The sequence below is a fragment of the Solanum dulcamara genome, chromosome 4, assembly GCF_947179165.1.
Source record: "Solanum dulcamara chromosome 4, daSolDulc1.2, whole genome shotgun sequence".
Classification (NCBI taxonomy): Eukaryota; Viridiplantae; Streptophyta; class Magnoliopsida; order Solanales; family Solanaceae; genus Solanum; species Solanum dulcamara.
The window spans coordinates 888,305-910,802 of record NC_077240.1 but is presented as its reverse complement, the minus strand read 5'-3'; the positions used below and the strand labels follow the sequence as shown (position 1 = coordinate 910,802).

Sequence of the window (22,498 nt, the reverse complement as noted above, 5' to 3'; positions counted from 1 at the left end):
GGTAGTTTTATTATTTTACATGCTTTATCCCAGAATAATTTATACTAATATTAATTGTTAATTCTGAAATAAGTTATCTCAATCTTTATAATCAAATAATGAATTAAATGGCATTGCATAATTATCCTAGGATTAACCACTTTTATCCGCCACACCAAACTATCCTTAAAAGTTAAGTATTTTTTAGAAGAAAATTTTTTATTTATTTTTGACCAATAAGCTTGGAAAACGGGAAATATTTGTTAAAAGAGTCAATTTTTCTGATGAAATGTCTTGTCTCGTCTGGTGGTTTCCAAGGAAAAAGTAGTAGTCCACTAGTTGCAATCAATACAATGAGGACTAGTGCTGTACCATAAAATCAGTTTTACATATATATTTTTTATATTCTAGTGATATTATCAGGAGTTTTACGTGACGTTCACTGATTATTTTCCAGCTTTGTTTTGGCATATAGCCTCTTTTATTGAGTTTTAATTTCATATATGAAATTCTATGATAATGTCATTGAATTTGAAATTCAATGATATAAAAATAATAGTACAGTTCATACGGCAAAAAAAGAGAAGGGAATAACACCATTGGGTGCAGGGGCGGACCCAAGACAAGTTCATGGGGTTCATTCGAACCTCATTCGTTAAAAAATTATACTCTATATATAAGATAAATTTTTTAATTTATGTGTGTATATTTAACATTGAACCCCCTGAGTATAAGCCAAAGAACTAGCTCAGTGGCAAATGGGGTTCAATATTTTGTCTTAGCTTATCTTGGATCACTGATTCGAATCCGAATAAACATATTTTTTTTCTGATTAGCGTGTTTAATTTTTTTGAATCCCTTTTATAAAATTTCTGAGTCCGACATTGATTGGGTGGAATAAAAGTTGTGGGGTTGGAGTGGGTAAAAATACTAGCTGGTGTAGCATATGATTATATCGATTTGTCCATTTGACGATAGACTATTGGGGGCGGAGACTAATATTCGAATTTGGGTGTTGGAGGACTTATTTATAAGGGCGATATTTCTAATAAAGATAAAGAAATTTTCAATTTCTCCATAACTCATATAGGGGCACTTATTCTATTAACAATCCTTTGACATGATTTTATAAGTGTTTTTCAAATATTTATAATGGGTCATTTGGTTACGGAGAAAGTTATTGTGGAATTATAGTCTCAAGATCAATTTTACGATATTTTAATAACTGTTTACGCTTTTTTAATAATTTTCGCAGGAATAAACTATCTTTACCATACGTCCTTGATAGGTGAACTTGACTGGTTGGAGAGGGACGTGCAACCACTTAACTGATTGGGACTAATATAATATCAAGTTAGATGAGATATTCAGAATTAAAATTTGAATTAAATTTATACCCAATTTTGTTAAATATATAAATTTACTTCGACGGAATTTCTTGAGACGTGCGTGATTATATACACTGCACTAAGAGTAGTTTATGTGACTAGTGAACCGTTTTCCTAACTGATTTCTTTCATTTTTATTTTTTTTCATAATATAAGTATATAATATACTTGTCAGTTTTCTTGAACAGGGGCAATATTACAAGATCATAAGAAGAAAACTACAGATTTTTGTAAATTTTCAGCATCTGAGAGATATTGTACTTTTCTGGCTTAACCCTAATAAAGAATCAGCAACCTGCTAAGTTGACCACATTAATTAATTACTGTATTAATTAAAAACAAAATTCAACTTTTCCCACGCAAAAAGAAAACAGTTTTATTTCGTATAATAATCATTTAAACACAGATAAGTACAGCAATTAATTGTATCATTAATGATTGATCAAAGTACAAATCCACATAAACAAAATACTACTAATTGAATAAATGTTTTGATTATGAGTCCACACAATCAATAGTATTATTCCTCGTGGAGGTGCTGCAATATTAAATTAGGAAGTTAGATATAAGTACGAAAACATTCATCCCCTACCACCTCAATTAAATTTATGAAAAAGACATTACATTGTAATGTATTGTGTTATACCAAGTTATTAATAACAAATCATTTATGCTATTATTAGAGAAAATTTAACTTGATGATTTAAAAATATTGTACATTGTCATTTACAGAATTTAGTCTGATCAACTTCTTTTATTAAACTAATCACGTTGACAACAATAATAACATATCAGTGTGATCTCACAAATGAAATCTAGAGAGGATAGGAGTGTACGCAGACTTTATTCCTACCTCGTGAGGGATAGAAATGTTGTTTATGATGGACCTCGGTTCAAGAAAAATATAAGCTAGTCATGTTGACATTTACTATTACTAAAATTCTATACAATAAGCAGTTAGTTTCATGATAATACATTGTATAGTTTTATGATCTAGTTGACTATGTTGATACTAAAAAGTGGAATTTTTTCCATGAATTTCATTATCTTGGACTAGGGGTTTATCTTGGGATTTTTTTTCTTTTTCTTTTCTTGGAATTCAAAGGGAAGTTAAGAGCTTTGAAGTAGAAACATCATACTTAAGTTCTAAGCATGAAACCTTCAAGTCCAAAAGTTTGTAAAAATTCTTTTAGAGAACTCAATAATTCCTTTTACTTCAAGGTGAAATTGCCAAGTGGATAGCAAGTTTCAATTTTGTTTGGGAGTTCCTTTCATTAGAGGTAGGTGAAATAATAATAGTAACAATATCTCTGTCTCGTGACATTCTTTATCCACCATATTTTCTTTCAAAACTAATTACTTTTATTTTTAAAATATTACTTATTTATAAAAATAAAAATAAATAAAAAATATACTACATGGATGGATTTGGATGGATACATTTTTCTTGTCTTAGAGAGTACAAAAATTGATACGAAAAGCTTTGGTGCGACGGATTAATTCTTTCTCTTCTTCATATCACTTTATTAACGTTTCAATTAATCAATACAAGACTAAGGAATTTATAATTTTACACAAACTCCTTTTTTCAAAATGAAAATACTTTTTTTATGTCATTATTTTTCTATCAAATACAAACTAGTTCGGTCAAACAATCCTGATCAAGAAAGACAAATGAAGATGATGAAGCGTATTAAAACTTGTTTAATTTGAATGACCAGAAAAAACACTTATCGACCTATAATTATACCCATTTTATAGATATATTAATAGTGCTAGTATTATTATGGACATTTATTATCTTCCTTGAATTTTTTGTTTTTCCCCAAAAAAGGAGAGAAAAAAGAAAGGAAGTTGAAGATAAAGACGTATAACGGCTAGAATAGTTAGCTAATTTTGCAGACAAAAGAAATTCCAACCATACAACAACGCAAATACAGCCCAAACAGACCATCAACCTTCACCCAAATCACATGGTCGAGCTGTATAATATGGTCCCATCCAACACACAATTATCATAAAAACATGTTTCCTTTTTCTTTTAAAAAATATAGTGCTTTTACTCCTTCAATTCTTGATAAATGATGAAATTTGCTTCTTCTAATCTACTGTTAATAACAATTGTCTCCGTTCCAAACAAGTTGAAACCAACGATTAATTTTTCACTCTTATTTAAGCTTCAATTAATTAAAAAATATATTTTGCTTGTGGGTTTTCACATACAAATATTTAACTGTTAAATCATTTTAATTTCCATTTGTGTTATGTTAAATTTTTTATTAATTCTTTAGGGTAATATTGTAAATTATCAAAATATAATATATTTCATTTGCAAATGAACAAAAGTTCACATTCTACTCTGTCGATTTCAATTTATATGTCGTATTTTTTTTTAAATCTGCTTTTAAAAAATATCGCTTTCTATATTTAATAATCCACGGGTTCAAGCCTTGGAAACAGCCTCTGGCAGAAATGCAAGGCAAGGCTGCGTACAATAGACCATTGTGGTCAGGCCCTTCCCTGGACCCCGCGCATAGCGGGAGCTTTAGTGCACCGGGCTGCCCTTTTTTTTTTATATTTAATAATCCACTTGACATATTTATGATCACAAAATTTAAAATAGTACATTACACAACGAATATTTTTGATACTACAAATTTATAAGTCTTTTTTATTTTTTAAAAATTTCGCGTTCGGTTAAATTATTAATATACATAAAATAAAATGAATAGAATAATTAATCCAAAATCAATATATATCACAACGATCAAGACTAGAATCTATCAGCAACTAAATGATCAAATGTGGATGAAGTTGAAGCCTTTTGTTTTGCAAAAAAAAATATTGCTTGGGAGAGGTAACCTAAATGGTTTATATCCGAAGTGAATCTAAATTAGTCCGACTCGCAACGAGACAAAAATAAATCAAAAGTGTATTTTTGTAATATTTTCGTTCAAATTCAAAATTTTATTCCAATAATACCCTTACCTTATCCATAAAAACCCCCTCTCCTCTTTCAATAAAATGCTCACAAAACCCATCACCTTCCCCCACAACAAACTCATCTTCTTCCTCTGATACAAACCTCAGAAGCAAAAATGTCAAAAGAAGTAATTGAAGAAGGACAAGTTCAACAACAACATGGCAAGGATTATGTGGATCCGCCACCAGCACCATTTCTCGATTTTGCTGAACTCAAGCTCTGGTCATTCTACAGAGCTCTAATTGCTGAGTTTATTGCTACTCTGCTTTTCCTCTACGTTACCGTCGCAACCGTCATCGGCCACAAGAAGTTGAACGCTGCTGATAAATGTGACGGAGTTGGTATTCTCGGGATTGCTTGGGCTTTTGGAGGCATGATTTTTGTACTTGTCTACTGCACTGCCGGTATCTCTGGTGAGTTTACATAGCCGGATCTAAAATTTTAAGTTAGTTATACCAAATTTACCTTAAAATTTGAATTTTACATATTTAAAAACTACATAAAAATACATAAAACAGCTTAATTTGGTGGTGGCGTTAACTTAATTCTTTTTTTGTGTGTGTTTTAGGTGGACATATTAACCCAGCAGTGACACTTGGGTTGTTTTTAGCAAGGAAAGTGTCATTAGTAAGGGCATTGGGATATATAATTGCACAATGTTTAGGTGCAATTTGTGGAGTTGGTTTTGTGAAGGCATTCATGAAGCACTCTTACAACACACTAGGTGGTGGTGCTAATTTTGTGCAACCTGGTTACAATAATGGCACTGCTTTAGGTGCTGAAATTATTGGTACTTTTGTTCTTGTTTACACTGTTTTCTCTGCTACTGATCCTAAGAGAAGCGCCCGCGACTCCCATATCCCTGTAAGTACCTTTCATTTATATAAACACTGTTATCAAATTCATGTTGTTGTTTTTTTTGTTAGTAGTGATATGAGACAGAATTTGTGATATTATTTTGGTTAAATGTTGAAAGGTGTTGGCTCCATTGCCAATTGGGTTTGCTGTATTTATGGTTCATTTGGCTACAATTCCTATTACTGGAACTGGTATCAACCCTGCTAGGAGCTTTGGAGCTGCTGTTATTGACAACAGTAAAAAAATCTGGGATGACCATGTAAGTTCTTCACTGTTTACTTTTTCAGATCGATAGATATAAATTCATGTATCTGCTATGTAGATTAATTGTATGTTGATCCATGTGTGCAGTGGATATTTTGGGTTGGACCATTTGTGGGAGCATTGGCAGCAGCAGCATATCACCAGTACATTTTGAGAGCTGCAGCTATTAAGGCCTTGGGTTCTTTCCGCAGCAACGCCACCAATTAAACCAACATCCAGTAAAATGAAAACAAAAAAAACATATATGCATTCATCTGTCCAGATTTGATCTATTTTTTTTTTTAATTTAATTATCTGTGTGTAAAAGAGGAATGTATGGACTCTTTTATTATGTATTGTATTGCTTATAATAGTTTAATCTTAGCCTTGGATGTGCATTTGTATGATCATTAGTAGTATTGGTGATGTTTTTCAGTTCAATCTTGGACTTCTCTCTCTATATATTTTTACATTATGGTATCGTTTAATAGGTATTTAAAAATTAGTAGTAGTGGTTTTCGTTATGTTACGAGAGCACAATTGGTAAGCATCCAAAGTGTGTATATAAGCCAAAATCCAGTGAAATTTTTTACTATTTTATTCTAAAAAATTCTTCGTAATATCGGAAAACTTTTCCTAAAACATAGTAACTAATATATTTTTTTTCCCAAATCATCTCCTTATTGTAAAAATATTTATATTTCTCGCAAATAACTTTTGACATTTTGATTAAAAACATTTACAAACAGTTTTACCTAATACATTTATTATTCCATAACCAAACACGCTATATGTATTACTTCATAAAATTAAATTTAACTGGTTGACGGGGCTTGGAAATTTGAGTTATTGTGGTACTTTTATCTTTCTTGATTATGAGAACCATCCATATGCATGATGCCACTTGTCTCCACTTAGAAAGGAAGATGCTTTTCTATGTTGTGAGCTTTGGTGCTTTGGTCCCTCAGACTCAAGATAGGTCTGAAAATAATAGCAGGGGCAGAGATGACATGTGCGTGCCCTATTTGGGCTATGACGACCAGCAGTATGCCTATTTACGACAACAACAGTTCAGTGAAATTTTATAATATGGGGTCTAGGAAAGATAAAGTATACACAAATTTTATCTCTATCAAGATAAGAAGACTGTATTCGAGAGACTCTCGGCTCAAAAGAAGCATAAAAAAAAGTCAGATAAGGCTAAGAAGTTCAAAGCGATATGAAGAAGCAAATAACGAATAACGTAAATAACAAAAGCAATACACATAAAATAAAGTAATTAAAGTACAAAAAATAATAAAAAGTAATAGAAAGATAATACGGTATGACCTATTTGAGAAAAACAAAAAAGGCAACATGAGTCATCTCCAATACAAAATTTCTTTCCTCTTTATTATTATATTATTATTTATTATTTTATAAAATAAAATTCTTTCTAAAAAAACATTCATTATATATAATTTTCATATTATTTCAAATTATAATCGTTTAATATAAAAATATTTTATATCATAATATTTTAAATAATATAAATTGCTAGCAAATATTACATATTATACATAATAATGGATAACACAAATAAAAGTAAAATCATTGATGAAATATAATTAAATGAACATTACACAATTAAAATTTTTATTTTAAGTTCTACATGAATATTCAACTTTCAAAATCACTACGGTGCTCCCATAAATGCTATATTAATGCATTATGTAGTTCAAAATGAGCTTTTTTGTCCTTAATTTTTTTATGTCGAGATTTATATTTTTACATATTTAATTTTTGTCAAAGTTAATTGTACTTATATCCAATTCAAATTTATAGTAGAATTAACATAAATTTAATTTCAAAAAATTCAAGTAAAGGAAAATAATATATAAAAAAATTAAAATTTTAATCTAAAATTAATATTATAAAAATATTACGTAAAACTAATAAAATATTTTAATTAAAACATACCAATAATTAAATATTATATAATAAAATAATAATAAAAGGCAATTGGTGTGATGAATAGTGTAGCACTAAATTTGGTGCTACACTATTCACACATCAAATTTGGTGTAAAATTTGCATGGATTGGCGCAACTTTCCACCTAATTTTACATCAAATATAGCATTTGGTGTAAAATTTGGCATGGATTAAAAAGGCCCGAGTGAAATAAAAGGGTAAAAATTGAAACCATTTTCATGTAAAGATGACATTATATGAACAACCCCCCCCCCCCCCCCCAAAAAAAAAGATTGAATTAATAGGTACCTTAAAGTTGGTATCAATTTTCACTTCTGCTGACTCATCGTCATGCTTGCTTCTCACGTTGCTTCTTCTCTGGCCACGTGAGTTGTTCAAGCAGGTAGCAGATCGACAAGTCTGCTTGAGCAGCTTGAGAATATATTTATAATTTTTTGATGGTTCTTTCATTTTAATTTGTTTATTTTATTTTTAGTGATTTTTATATTTAAAAACTGTGTAAAAATTACTAATAATCGTGATAATTGACAACTTAAAATAATTTTAAAACCATGTTACATAAAAGTATAAAAAATACTATAAATAATAATAATTGACAACTTAAAATATTTTAAAAACAAATAAAAAATTCAATTGATTATTGAAATTAATCAATAGAGTTTCTGGTGACTCATCCTCATGCTTGCTTCTCATGTTGCTTCTTCTCTGGCCATGTGAGCTGCTCAAACAGACAGCAGATCGACATGTCTGCTTGAGCAGCTTGAGAATATATCTGTAATTTTTTGATAGTTTTTTAATTTTAATTTATTTGTCTTATTTTTAGTGATTTATATATTTAAAAAATTGTGTAAAAAATACTACTAATCATGATGATTGACAACTTAAAATAGTTTTAAAATCATGTTATGTAAAAGTATAAAAAATACTATAAATCATTATAATTGACAACTTAAAATATTTTAAAAACAAATAAAAAATTCAATTAATTATTGAAATTAATCTATTGATGTCACATAAAATGGGACAAAAGAAGTAATATGTATTATTTAATTAGGAAACTACGTAAAAAGTATTGTAAATATAGATAATTAACAAATATATCTAAAAAAATACTATAAATTACAACAATTAACAACTTAAAATATTTAAAAGACATATAAAACGTTTAATTAACACTTGAATCAATGTCACATAAATAGGAATAGATGAATAACATATATTGTTTAAAAATGACATAAGCATAATAAATATCACGTTAATTAAAAAATTTAAAATTAAAAGACATAAATAAAATTTGACTCTCGAAATTTTATCAGTGCCACATAGGGGAGTAACATATATTATTTTTTAAAAAATATTATAATTCACAATAATTAATAATTTAAAATATTTAAAATCATATTAAAATTTAATTGACTTTCTATATTTTATCTATATCATATAAATTAAAATACAAAAATAATAGATATTGGGCTCGTACTAACACATGCACCAATGTCTAATATATATAGATATAATAGATGTCTGTGTATTTACTTCTGCATATTACATTTCTTAATAACATTTCTGGCTTTGATAATTTGCCATGTTTTGTACATCGTAGGAAAAAAGAAAAGCTTTTCATGAATCTTCTAACTTGTTGTATTGAAATATTCTTAGGACCAAAGTTGCAAGAATTAACAAATTACAAGGACCAACGTGGCTCTCAGGTCAACAAGATCCTCTTTACGACATCGTTTTAACTCAAATTTCCCCAAAAACCCTAGCCGAGAACAGTCATAACACTAACGAACAACTTCATCCTCTTTTTTGGGTAAATCTAAAAGCTTATTATAGACATCGCTGCAATGGCAGGTGGAAGATTCAGAGAGCTATTGAAGAAATACGGTAAGGTAGCATTGGGTGTTCACTTCTCTGTTTCAGCAGCTTCAATTACAGGTCTTTATGTTGCTGTCAAGAACAATGTAGATGTTGAAGCCATGCTCGAAAAAATGGGCATGCCAGGCCTATCCAAACAAGAAGGAGATGAAATTCCTAATCTACCCCAGCAAAACCCACAACTGATTTCCGCTGATGGGTTCGTTATCGAAGAACCCTTTAATCAAGACGGTGTGGCGGCGCCGCCGACAAAGCAGAGGAATCGTACTGCTGAGCTGGCGGCGTCAAGTGGCGGTGCTCTTGCTGTGGCTATACTGCTTAATAAGGCTCTATTTCCTGTTAGGGTTCCGATAACCCTCGGTCTTACGCCGCCGATCGCTAGGTTTCTTGCAAGGCGGAGAATTATCAACAACAGTGTATGATGAATATACTATTTTTTTCTCAGGTTACTTTTAAATGAATTTTTGTTTTTCTGAATAATTTCAATCTCTCTGCATTACTGTAGTTTGATTTCCCTTACATTGTCAGGAATTAGAAAAAGGGGTGATCAATTATCAAGTTAGAGGGTATCTGGGAGTTTTACCAGTCTTAAAAATCTGATCTTGATTTGATGGAGATGTATTTTGATAATATCTTGAGGAGAAGTAGTTATAGATAGATGCAACTGAAAGTTCTGTACTTTGCTGAATTTCAATTGAAGTAATCATGTTCTGCTATTGCTGCATTACTGCATAGAAACTTATCTTAGCCTAGCATAATAATGCTGTTTGTGGCAGCCATTTCATGAATTTTACTACAAAAATCTGAATTTGATATCTTCTATTTTAAGGTAGATACTTACTGAATTAAGTTATTCCGCATCCTACCCGAAGTTATAGAAGGTGAAATCTTGTGTTATGCTGCAACCCCTGAAAGGGGAAGCACAAAGCATCCCCACGTTAGCAGGGTTTGGGAAAGAGCCACGCCCCAGGGTGTGTGATGTAGAAAACCTATCATAATGCAATCATTAGTGGCAACCTATAGGTCATATGGATACAATTTTATTGTTGCTCCACTCAATGGCTAAGATATTAAGCTTTGACAAAAATCGTCTAGAGTACACTTATTGTTTAACTTCCAAAATTGCTGAATATGGTAATTGTTCAAGATTTGCTTGCTTGTCCTTCCCGTTGTTAAATTTGCTTCGTGTGGTAGCCATTGCTGAGTGGGAATGATGATAAATTAATAGCATGTTGAGTGCTTGTTGCCAGTTGAGTGGTAGCCACTGCTGAGTGGGAATGATGATAAACTAATAGCACGACAAGTGCTTGTTGCAGTTGAGTGCAGTAATCTAAACTTTGGGCAAGAAAGGAGGTGAGGGGAATACTTTAGACTCAAGGGTTTGTAAGTATTGATGAAGGTTATGGAATTACTAGGTCAACACTAATGGTTAGTGTAATAGAATGTTCACACCGTGTATCTGTGTGTGTATATGTTTCAGTCTCTTCTTTTGAACTTGTAGTGACTTGATTTAACTGAGAACTAGACCATTGTGTTGCCTTTACTGCACTCTTTATTTGAAGCAGCCATTATCAGATTTGGAGAGAATTGAGAGGATTCTGTAGTCATAGTTGGTGAAGCAACAACTTTGATAACAAATGACTCGTTATACTTTTTGACGTATTTTAGAGATGGAACAGCACTAGTTTACATGTCAAATTGATTTATCTATTGACAGAATATAATCTTGAAGGCAATGGATTGTCTCCTTTGGTCCTTCATGGTTTGTTATGAACTCTCAATTTAACATGTAAAGCTAGCTTGGTCAAAGCAATTGCATGCCGCCCAAAGAAATTTCAGAAGCACGAAAATAAGTCAAGAGTTATAAAACTTGGCATCAAGAATGTTGTAAAATAAATTATTTGCCTATGGTAAATGTGAACTAGATATGCAAATTCGTTAGGAAGTCTGCCACGCGACTACAGCATTTAAGAATGTTGGATGTACAGGAAGCCGATAATATATAATTTATAACCATCACAACCAAAATCAGAATTCCCCAGGGTAGTTAAGGTTACTAACACCAGCCAGCTATATTGCTGGCTTGCTGCAGACTCGCAAACAACAATGTCTTCACCTCCACTACCATTTAATGTCATTCCTTTGCATAGTATACGTTGGCTCAACAGAAATCAATGAAATGCAAGTTAAAAGATTAAGCATTTGTCAAGTAAAAGATAGGTAGTCAAGCGTTACAAGGCATCCCAAACCTAGCATGTTCAAGTAACGAGATACAAATGCCTCCAGTACCAATAGCCAAAGAATAACACAAACCACCTTGGTGCGTGCTAAGTATGATTCATGCTTTTATTTCCACTGCTAACCTTATTAGTGACCTTCAAATTTCACTGCTCGTATCTATTTCCTTATCAATTTGTTCAGTCGCCTGAACTATATTCTTCAAAGATGAATCGAAATTCACGAGCATTGTTAGACAAAGAAAATCCTTGCTAGCCACCCAATTCCTCATGCCTTGTAAAACCAACATAGCAGTCTACCATCCGAAATCAGAATTGAAGGTTTAATGAACTATTGACAAGTATAATTGGCTTGTAAAAGAATCAATTTCTAAGAATCAAAATGTTTTTACAGAATTCTCCAAACAGAGAATTTGAGTTAAACTAACGACACCACCAATCATTCAGGAAAAACACAAAAAGTTTTACTAGTAAACTGCCTCCCCAAATTTGGAGGGGACCGCAACAACATGAAAAGTTAATAGGCAAGTCCAAACAAGCAAGCCAAGTCCAAACACAACCTACTCATTCCTAATCACCTGTGTTAGTTAAGGAAATGTTACAGTATAGCAGTAATCCCTGCATTCCGTCCTATGCAAAAATGACATACCCAGCTATCAGCCATGGTAACTATCAAATCATATCCCAAACAGAAGTACACCAAAGAAGAAATCATCAAATGCCTTTGACATTCGAAAATGTTTAAAAGGCTGACCTTGGCTGGATTGAACAATGATATACACACCAAATGCTTCAAGATCTCTGCTACAATTGGTGGAGATGCTTGAACTCTTCACACTCCACTCCTATTTCTTTCAGAGCCAAGAAAAGTTTTGGTACAATCTTAGCCAGCATTAGCTTGAAACCAACTGAATTTGAATTAGCGCTGCTGTTGTTGCTTACAGAAGCATCTTTTATGAGCGAGCCAATAAGGAATCCTTTCATGTAAGTGTCACAGGCCTTGAGGATGTAATAACCACGCATTCTAAAGTGTTCTCTGATAAGCTCTTCAAAATCCTATTTCAATCCAATATTTTGGAACAAGTTAACAAGAATTGTTTTACCAGTAAAGCATAGTGCCAAAGGTGAGGAGCAATAAACAACAAATGCTCCCCATCCTTGGTACATAGTATTCAATTAAGAAAAAGTAGGTTCCATGACCTATTTTTCCTCTGTGCAGATATAGATATGTTTCTCTCACTAAAAAAGTGAAATGAGCAGTGAGCCCACGGATAAACACAAAAAGGAAACAAAAGAGATGCAACAACAACAACATACCTAGGGTAGTCCCACAAATGTTAGAAAAATGGACTATACATTATCTAAAATATTTTATTTATACCTTTAACTATTCAGAGTTTGGTGGTAGTCCATAAACAAGAGTCTATGGTTATAGGATCGTGTGCATTCTGTGCTTGGTGGGTTTAATGAGGTGGTGAATGTAGGCTAAACTTGATGAAGGGATATGGAGAGGAAGTGGTCCCATTGAGGCTGACATCTTGAGGAAGGGATACAAGAGAGGAAGACCTAACGCTACATCAATTTGATATGGCTCAAAAGACACCCTTCTCTCTTATTTATCTTTACATATTTTGTATCTTATTATTATGTCCGATCTAGAAATTTGTTGTGTTGAGTTGCTGACAGTAAAGACATCAATTGCCTGCTTCATAAGTGTTAAGAAGGAAATTGGCGGATCAAAGGGCTATACTATTATTTGATGGATGTAACATTACTAGTCTAACTACTATCAGCACTGTTGTTTTACTAGCCCAGTAAACGTAATATACACGTGTTTCAACAAGGCCAAGAGACCACATATGACATCATGATATATCAATTAAGTCAATTGGCATTATGGAAGTAATCAGCTAAAAATGAAAAAGAAAAGAAAAAGCATTTACAAAGAGAATTTTAAGTTAGAGGTCCACATTTTCAGTTTTCCACCTGAGTCAATGATACACTATACCGCAATTCTTCACAAATGGATTAGATAACAGTGAAATGCCAAGAAAAAAATACAACAAGCTGATCCAAGAGACACCAACTTCAACTGCACTCATGAACGAATAGATGGCAAGTAAAGCTGGTCCATCGGAAATATAATAAAATGAGAAGACATGCCAAGCCTGAAGAGTCATGGATTACAGTTCTTGTATGGGGAGAAAGAAAGAGAAAAGGATAACCCCATATAATTGGTTTTAAAATTTCAAATAATGACGTTATAATTGGTTTCAAACACCTTGAAAACAAAGATGAAATCCAAAATATAATATTATCAAGGATGTCGACTGCAGATGTTGTAGTAGATGGAAAATAAAGAAAATAAAAGATATCAATTACCTTTGGAGGTTTCCTCATCAGATACATCATTGTCTTGCAGTTCAGTAAGAAGGTATTTTCGTTGTATGATAGTGAATTTTTTTCTCCTTCAGCTGTCCCAACTTGCTTGTCATAACCAGCTTCATTGAAATATGGCCTGGAATTCAAGACTAGCCCTTGAAGTGAAACTAGGACTTGAAGTATACTTGAGGATGAAGGATCCCAGACCTCATTCCCTCTGCCCGTCCAAGTATTTAAAAGGCTGAGACAAACCTTCCCTTCCTCGTACAAGTTTGGATTTATCCGCCAGCCACCAGAATGATAATATGCTGACTGCAATACAACATAAACATTTGAAAAATTAACTTTAAAATGAAGTCATGAGCCAAAAGGAGATTTAGAGGCAAACTGTAACCCTCTAGACAAGAGGAGAAGGATACATGGAAAGAAACATTAAGTAAGCTTACTGGAGGAACATCAGGATACTCAGGTGGAAGGTGGAAATCAAAGAAGAATAAGCCATCTTGGTAAGGAGTCCCATATGCTCCAACAATCACAGCCCTTAGAAGATCCATGTGATCTTCATAAACACGTACATATATTCCATCTGATAAAAGAAGTCTGAATGTTAAAGCTGAATAGCTGACCCCAACTAGTTTTAGATTGAGGTGCAGTTAATATATGTTAAAGTTGATGGTGTCGCTTGACTGTGAAAATAACAATTATAAAATATGGAGAGATAAATCCTTTGATAATATACCTACTTATGAAGAAAAAGATTCTAATCTGATAAAGTACCTGGCAGGTTATTCTGAAGAATGTTCCAATCTTGTTGAACTTTCTTAAGCCACTTCCTCCCAGCATTATTCTGCACATAATGATCAACAAGGCTCAGTAGATGACCTCTTTTAAATTTGAAAAAGGATAGAACTAGTCCTTGCCGGGGACTCAAAGTAAAGGACGCTCACCAAGTCATTCATAACTAGCTCACCTTTAGAAACCATGATATGAAGAAACCATGACATCACGCAACACCACACTGCCCTCTCAAACCCCACCCACTGACCCAAATAGAAAAAGGTGCATGTCTAATAAAACCTACTCGAGAAATGGAGAAAAAGTAGTGTAACACAAGCTATGAACCACCTTTTAAATGGAAACGAATGATGGATAAAGGATTCATTTAGATATTCTAAGTAGGGGAAAGAAGTACTTACGAGAACCAGAATATAGAATACATTTTCTAATACATTAGTCAAGAAGTGGAACAATTTATCAGGAAGAACTTGGAGGCAAGACTAACCTGGCCACTTGTACCAAGAAAATGATGATCATAAGGATCTGTTGTGATATCAAAACGTTTAAAACTATATGTTTGGTCATCATGTTGGTCTGAGGAATTTCCTATTCCTGACTTCAAGTTAGCTTCAATGATGTCCAATTCTGTCACTTCCATAGTGTCATCATCTTCTCCATTTCCAGCAGCAGGTAGCCTTGGAGAATTATCAAGGTCTCCAGACCTTTGGGACCACGATTCATCGCTGGAAAATATTTTGGCAAATGCTCCCTGCCTTTCTTCAACTTCACTTCTGGAATCTAAACTCGAAGAATCAGTCTGTTTGCGGCCCCTAGAAAATATTCCAGAGGCCAGCCTGGTCACAAATCCTAGTGCAGCTAGGGGAATAGCTAGAGCCCCATTCCTTCCTGAATCTTCAGTGGCCATGGCACCATCTTCATCGTCAATGCTGATGTCAGTAGCATTTGTTGTTCCAAGTTCCTGAAGGAAATCCCGCTGTTCATTACGTTATACTAATACAAACAGAAACTAACCACTTATTCTCACAAAGCAGTTCAAATAGGTACTATTTTAGTTAATCTGCTAACCTACCTTCAACGTAAAATAAGCTAACTTTCTTCACATCTGATACGTTATTTATATTAATAATGTGTGAAGTTGTAAGCTAATCAGCAGACATTACATCTATAGAAGTTATGTTTATCAACGAAAATATAAAAGAATATAAATAAGTAGGAAAGAGAAAGAAGGCATCTGTGTCTACAAAAGCTCCACCCTTTGAAGGGTTACCCTTTTTCTTGCGATAAGTGACGAATCATTTTCTAAATGGACCAGCACAAGAGATTGCTGGTGATGTGCATGCCTTTTGGAGGGTCACTTGCAATCCCCTTTTTGGTAAATAGTTGAATATTCAAATAGGAGGAGCACAAATGCTCTAGTGAGGAGGTGCGAGAGGTTGGCAGTGATAGGTTTAAGGAGAGGTAGAGGTAGACCGAGGAAGAATTGAAGAGACGTGATTATAAACAGGACATGACACATCTGTAGCTCACAGAAAACATAATCTTAGATAGGAGAGCATGGAGATCAACTATTAGCGTAGATGGTTAGTAGGGTTCTGTCTGGAGCAACTATCTGTTCCCTTACCAGTATTATAAGTATTATACTTGTATTGTCCTATTCTTCAATTCTATTACTATTGTTGTTTCATTTACTTTGGCTATCTTTACAATTTTTAGTGTCAGTACTTTTCTTATTTCAATATTTTCATCATAGCTTTTGTCGCTTGCATTTCTTTCAAACCTATTTGGAAACATGATTTTCTTGAGCCAAGGGTCTATCGGAAACAACCTCTCTACCCCACAAAGGTAGTGGTAAGGTTTGCATATACCCTATCCTCCCCAGACCTCACTTGTGGTACTATACTAGGAATGCTGTTGACTGAAACAGATTATTTGCACCAAAATTTAAAACCAGCCATACTATGAAGTCTCTACTTATTAAGGGGAAAAAAATAGTTTCTTGCACCACCAAGGATGTGAAATTTTTGAAGTTTTAAGATGATGAAACGAAAACAAACAGAAAACATGTGAAACTGGTTGAATCGGATGTTTAAATCAAGCATAACAGTTAATATCAGATAACTAATAACAGTATTCTAGCAATCACTAACCTCTTCTACATTCCCCAGGGTCTCCCTTTCATGATCTTCAACTGTTTCCCAGCTAGCTGCATCATCACCAACTTCACTTCCGGCAGTGATAGACTCATCATCATCACGATCAACAACATAAATTGCTTGAGGCCCAACCTGAAGAAACCAGAAAGGGAGCATCACAATATGAATTGAAATTCATGAAAACTGTCATAAGAATGCACCGCCACCTTAAGAAAAGGAAATTTCTCTTGATGTTCTAATGAAATGTGTGCATCCACACAAATAAGAAAAACAGATCTGTCAGGAATAATGATCAAAGATATACACCAACATGGATAATGCAAGTCCCTTTTTTTTTTTTTTGCTTTTCCCAGTCTAACAGTGCAGATAGAGTATGAATTGACCTATCGGTTTTTCAGTTTCAATAGTAAATACCCAGACAAAAAGTCAATCACAGGAAAAAAAACGGACATACAAATCATGAGAAAATGATAGAAGAGCAGAGATAAAAAGGTTAAGTCTTGACATTAGCCATGGAATGAACTAGTAGAAACTAGGGGCATCCTGAACATGCAATTAGAAATTGGAGAAAGAATAAAAAGTCTTGAGAAGTACCAGGGATATCATCCCATCAGCCCATGTCACTTCGATGTCACCATTTCTGAGTCCAGTGATATTCCCAACCCAAGAGAGATCTGAAAATTGGGAACACGTATCATCACTTGGAGCGGCTTCTGCTTCATTGCATTTCGAATGCTTTTGTTCGTCTTCTTTGGCTTCAGTTGGAACCAACAAATGTTCTGATTCTTCCGTAGATTTCACAACAGAACCCGCTTTTGCTGGCAGAGAAACAGGTAACAAACGAACAACAACGTCACCGTAACAATAGTCATAGTCAGGATGCCCCTCAAGCTCATATACGCTGACCACTTCCTCTTTGTCAAACTCCTTGGGGTCCTCTGCCCTGGTAACTAGCTTTAACCACCTCACAAAAGCTGTACGTTCCTTTGCATTAACACTTTTCACAACTCCAACACGCTTAACATCATTAGAATTATCAGCATCATCAGCAGCTTTCTCTACAACATACTGTTCAGCAACAAATTCATGATCTCCGGGGCTTTCAATAGGGATCAAGGATGTAGATTCTAAGCCGCTTTCTATTTTTCCATCCTGCCAAGCAACATCAACAGAAGTCCTAGTATTCACAATTAGAAGAGCTCTTTCAAAATTTTCCTCTTTCTTACGTGCTTTTTTATCTCTCCTAACCACAACTTTGCGGATCTTTTTACGATGAAGGGGCCATGACTCTTGGCCTGATTCCTTGGAAAGTGACAATGAATTAGCACATGTACTGGACTCTGCAAGGGAATCATGCTCTAAAGTTTCACAATTTCCATCCACCAAAGATTCCACATCAATTTCCATACATTCACTGTTCCCTGTTGATTCCTCCAAATTGACAACTTCTGAATCACAATCTGTTAAAGATTGAGAAGATTCTGATACAGTTTTGGTGGAATCACAAAGTTGTAATTTTGACAATTGCTTGTCCAAGGCAAAAGATGATGAAGGAAGAAGACACCAGTCACCTAGCTGCCAGATTGCATGAGAAAAGCAAGACATCAGTTTCAAGTTCTTTGGATTTTGTTCTTCAGCTGGAGCAGTGGAGGAATCGGGCCCATATCCAGCAGATGCAATCCAGTAGATGAAAACAGAACCAACAGTAACTTTAGTTACTGTACCTTCTAACCTATTTGCTTTCCACGAGCCAGTTAACCATCTGGAATTCTTGAAAACTGATGAGGAGCTTGCTTTTACACGCTGACCAGGATAGAAAGGAAAGTGTCCATCTTCAAGGCCATTCCTACCAACTGGTTTAATACGTAAAGGGTCAGCCTTCATAACTTTACATACAGAACCATCATCAAACATCACAGTGACATTATCAAAAACATCATCAATTCTACCCAACCAAGGTCCAACGACAACATAATCACCAACTGTAAAATCCCGAACACGTTTCAACTCCCTAGATGAGACATTTTTAAAAATAGATCCATCATGCGCTAATAAATCTACAGATATGTTGATATCAACCACCAGTCCTACTTGACCTGTTGGATCAGAAGCTGCAGCGACATAATCACCATGCAGAAATCCTCTGTCAACAACAATGACATTATTAATACTCTCTGTTGACTCAGACTCATCCATCCAGAGGACTCTAACATGGTCTGCGATAAGTGGATCACTCTTACAGCTACTAAGGTCTTTGTTCCCATCATCAGCTTCCTCAGCCTTTTCATTGTTATCCTTATCGCCTTCCGTGTTGGAATCACCATCATCATCATCATGACCACCACCACCACCATCATCATCATCATTATCGTCTTCTTCTCCATTATCCTCATCCTCATCTTCATCCTCCTCATCATCATCAGTTAAGCTGCTATCAGAATCTGAGTCGCCAGCAACCTCGGTCACAATCCCAATCTTACCATCAGTTTTGTTTTTCACAACATCTTGTCTATATATATAGGATACATTCTCTAAGTTCCGGAGAATCTCTCCCGGCTTGCATTCTGGTCTAACTTTTGGATCAAAGCTAGCCCCATTTGCTAAAGTATTGCCTTCTATCAGATTGCTATATTCGTTTGCATTTGCGGAGGGTTCAGCACTACGGGAAGCATCATGATGTTGGCCAGCTTCCATCTAACAATCATAAAAAAGAAAACTATAAGAAATTCATTCAAAAGCCTTGGTATACATCCCACAATTCAAACAAATGTCAAGTCTACGAATGAGAGTGGACTGGACTATTCACTTATTTTGGTTTAGAAAGAAAGAAAGACAACCTTATAACCTGCTTCATCAAAAACAAAACTTTATATCCTGACCAAAACAAAACCTAATAACCTGACCATTTAGTCCAAAAATTCCAGTGACAAAAACTGCTAATAAATCTATCAGTGCAAAGAAATATGAAGCATCAAAATTATGTAATTAAACATATTCAGTTCAACAACAACAACAACAAAATCCCACAAAGTGAGCTCTGAGGAGGGTAGAGTGTACGCAGACCTAACCTCTACTGCTTAGAAGTAAAGAGACTGTTTCCGAATATGAAGCAATAAAATTATGTAACTAAACATATTCAGTTCGATCATTTGAAATAATAGAAATGAAGCCCATTCATTTTTAACAAGGAAAAAGGAACCCTACTCATAGAAGCAACTTACACCACAATACGCTAAAATTAATAACTTTTAGTCTACCTCCGATAACAGCATCACTGCATTCTCAAGCTCAGACGAAGCACAATCATGATAAGAAAAAAATATAAAACCAACGACGCAGTCGAATTATCTAATGTACCTATTAAAAAGAAATGACCTAAACCACCTAGGGCTAGTAGCTTAGAGCTGAGAAGGTTTAACTAATTCATAGAAGAGACCATCTATTAGTATTGACCCCCCCCCCCCCCCCCCCCCCCGAAAAAAAAAGGTTTAGAAATGCCTCTATCAAATGGCCCAGAACAACTAAGCAGTTAAACTCAGTTTGAATTCACCTCACCCTATAGAAAAGGTTCAAATACAGATTCTGGTCAAAATTCTCATCTTTTCTCAGAATCCTACATCAGCCAAACACAGCCTCCATCCAAATCCAGTCATGTAACCCTAGCTTCAATTTACCAGAATGACCCGATCATTTCTGGAAATTTTCCATTCAGCCAGCCAAAACGAACTGGAAACATCCCTTCCAACACACATTGAGATCAAAAGATTCCCGCATAAATCAAAAAGAACAAAACCCAACTAAAAGATTCATACCCAGAACTAAAAACAAGAAAACAAGAAAGTTCCAAGCAAGAAAAAAAGAAGAATTTGAATCTTTTTACCCAATTCATTTCAAGAATGTCAATGAAGATGAATAAGATAACGAATATACCTTCGGAATCGGAGAATTAGCAGATTATAAGGACCCACGAAGCTGGAAGCTATTACGATTGCATTAAGAATGAACGGCAATCTCTTCGCCGGTTGATTGATCGTCAATATGTATATACATACATATATATATGTTTAAAATTGTATAATCTTCCATTCAACATCTGCAGAATGAGCTAAAAGGTGAACAGAGCCGAGCCGAGCCGTGAGGTGAGGGGCAAAAATGTCATTACGTGCCGCATAAGTCTTTTTAGTGGTATAGGTCACGGTAAATTACCTAATTTACCCTTACCTTTTCTTCTTTTGACAATGATATTTGTATTTTATTATTGTTTCTGTTTATTAATTAATTTTTATAATAATTTTTTTTAGATGCTTTATTTTTAACATTTTTCTGTCCAGTTTGAATTAGAATATCTTTCCTGTTGAAAAAAGAATAATGCTTTTTTCTTAAAAGATTGGAAGAAACAAAACAATTTTGTAACGAAAGTCATTTCACTCATCAAGTTAAGTATATTATTTGATGAAATGGGGAATCAAAGAGTTTGATTGGTTTTGATTAATGATTAAAAAAAATAGCATTCGATATTTATATCAAATCATATTATTTTACTATGATTAAGTTAGAATTTATAATCATAATTGATTAAGCATATTATAGTAAGTATGAGTAAGTTTTTGTATTGATTAAGTTCATCAATTTATGACATAGATAAGTTTTATATAAGAGTATTTGTTAAAGGTCATATTAAATTTAGATTCAGTGTATAAAGTTCCTACTACATATTAACTTTTTATTTATGAATATTAAGTAAAAGTATAATGAAAAAAATAATTTCAATTTTATGTTTTTGAGAATAAGAGGAATGTTGCATTTATCAATAATAATAATAATAATAATAATAATAATAATAATAATAATAATAATAATGCCTTCCATCTATTTATTTATTTGTGTACTATACTAAAAATAGGTGTCCACGTTTACATATTTAGTTTGAAAATCAAGAGATAATTCATCATTTTATACTTATTTTATCCCTGCTATTAATACTTTGATTATTTTCAATTAATTTTCCAACATGAGATGACTTATAATAATTAATAAAATTACCCTCCCAACTCTACTTTTACTTGTCTACTATATTGAAAATAGATATATATTTTTACTTGTTCAATTTGAAAAATCAATAGATGTTGGTGTATATGTATTTTATTATTAAAATAAAATATTAAATGCATAATTTAGTGGATATAAATTGACAAGAATGTGGTCAATTATTTTTGGTGTAATTTATGTAACCACTAAGTCATATTCTACCTCATTATGCCTTGTAACATTTGTAACTTTCAAGGCATAATTCCTCCATTCATTTACCTACATTATTATCCACTTTATTTCTATTCAAGACAAGGAAGAATTCTTCACCTATAAATAGTGGTATTTCTTCCTTTGTAAAATGGATGTAAAATAAGTATGAGATGAAATATGTTAATTGTGAAAAATATTGTAATGTGTAATAGTGAAAGAGAGAGTTGAGACAAAGAAAATATTTTATGTCTCCAACTATATTCACTATACAAAAGAGAGTAATTATATGTTGAAGGAAGTTGCTCTTTTTGTGGAGCTTTGGACTCTTCAACTAATTCGGAGTTGTTTGAGTTATACAACTTTGTTGGACTGTTGTATCTTGGAAG

At 33.5% G+C, this 22,498-nt stretch overlaps 3 protein-coding genes across 5 annotated transcripts; 2 read left to right on the top strand and 1 right to left on the bottom strand.

The window, feature by feature from the left end:
• The first annotated feature begins 4,382 nt into the window (after window positions 1-4,382).
• Window positions 4,383-5,892, top strand: LOC129885306 (aquaporin PIP2-7). The gene is made up of 4 exons (XM_055959539.1): window positions 4,383-4,763; window positions 4,919-5,214; window positions 5,327-5,467; window positions 5,560-5,892. The coding sequence occupies exons 1-4, from the start codon at window positions 4,466-4,468 to the stop codon at window positions 5,677-5,679; spliced, it is 855 nt and encodes a 284-aa protein (XP_055815514.1). The 5' UTR covers window positions 4,383-4,465; the 3' UTR covers window positions 5,680-5,892.
• A 3,120-nt stretch (window positions 5,893-9,012) lies between these two features.
• LOC129884442 (uncharacterized) lies at window positions 9,013-10,026 on the top strand. Its single transcript, XM_055958738.1, has one exon. It carries the CDS (start codon window positions 9,271-9,273, stop codon window positions 9,721-9,723), a length of 453 nt encoding a protein of 150 aa, XP_055814713.1. The 5' UTR covers window positions 9,013-9,270; the 3' UTR covers window positions 9,724-10,026.
• Window positions 10,027-11,885: 1,859 nt separating this feature from the next.
• Window positions 11,886-20,988, bottom strand: LOC129885305 (probable ubiquitin-conjugating enzyme E2 23). Of its 3 annotated transcripts, none has more exons than XM_055959538.1 (8): window positions 20,802-20,988; window positions 17,466-19,565; window positions 16,866-17,003; window positions 15,203-15,691; window positions 14,698-14,767; window positions 14,367-14,506; window positions 13,921-14,232; window positions 11,886-12,594 (listed from the first exon to the last, which is right to left on the bottom strand). In XM_055959538.1, exons 2-8 carry the CDS (start codon window positions 19,563-19,565, stop codon window positions 12,343-12,345), a joined length of 3,501 nt encoding a protein of 1,166 aa, XP_055815513.1. In that variant the 5' UTR covers window positions 20,802-20,988; the 3' UTR covers window positions 11,886-12,342. The 3 variants fall into 3 exon arrangements, with proteins under 3 accessions (XP_055815513.1, XP_055815511.1, XP_055815512.1); XM_055959536.1 differs by lacking the exon at window positions 20,802-20,988 and adding an exon at window positions 20,129-20,293; XM_055959537.1 differs by lacking the exon at window positions 20,802-20,988 and adding an exon at window positions 20,129-20,287 and having other exon boundaries at window positions 15,203-15,676.
• Window positions 20,989-22,498: the final 1,510 nt, after the last annotated feature.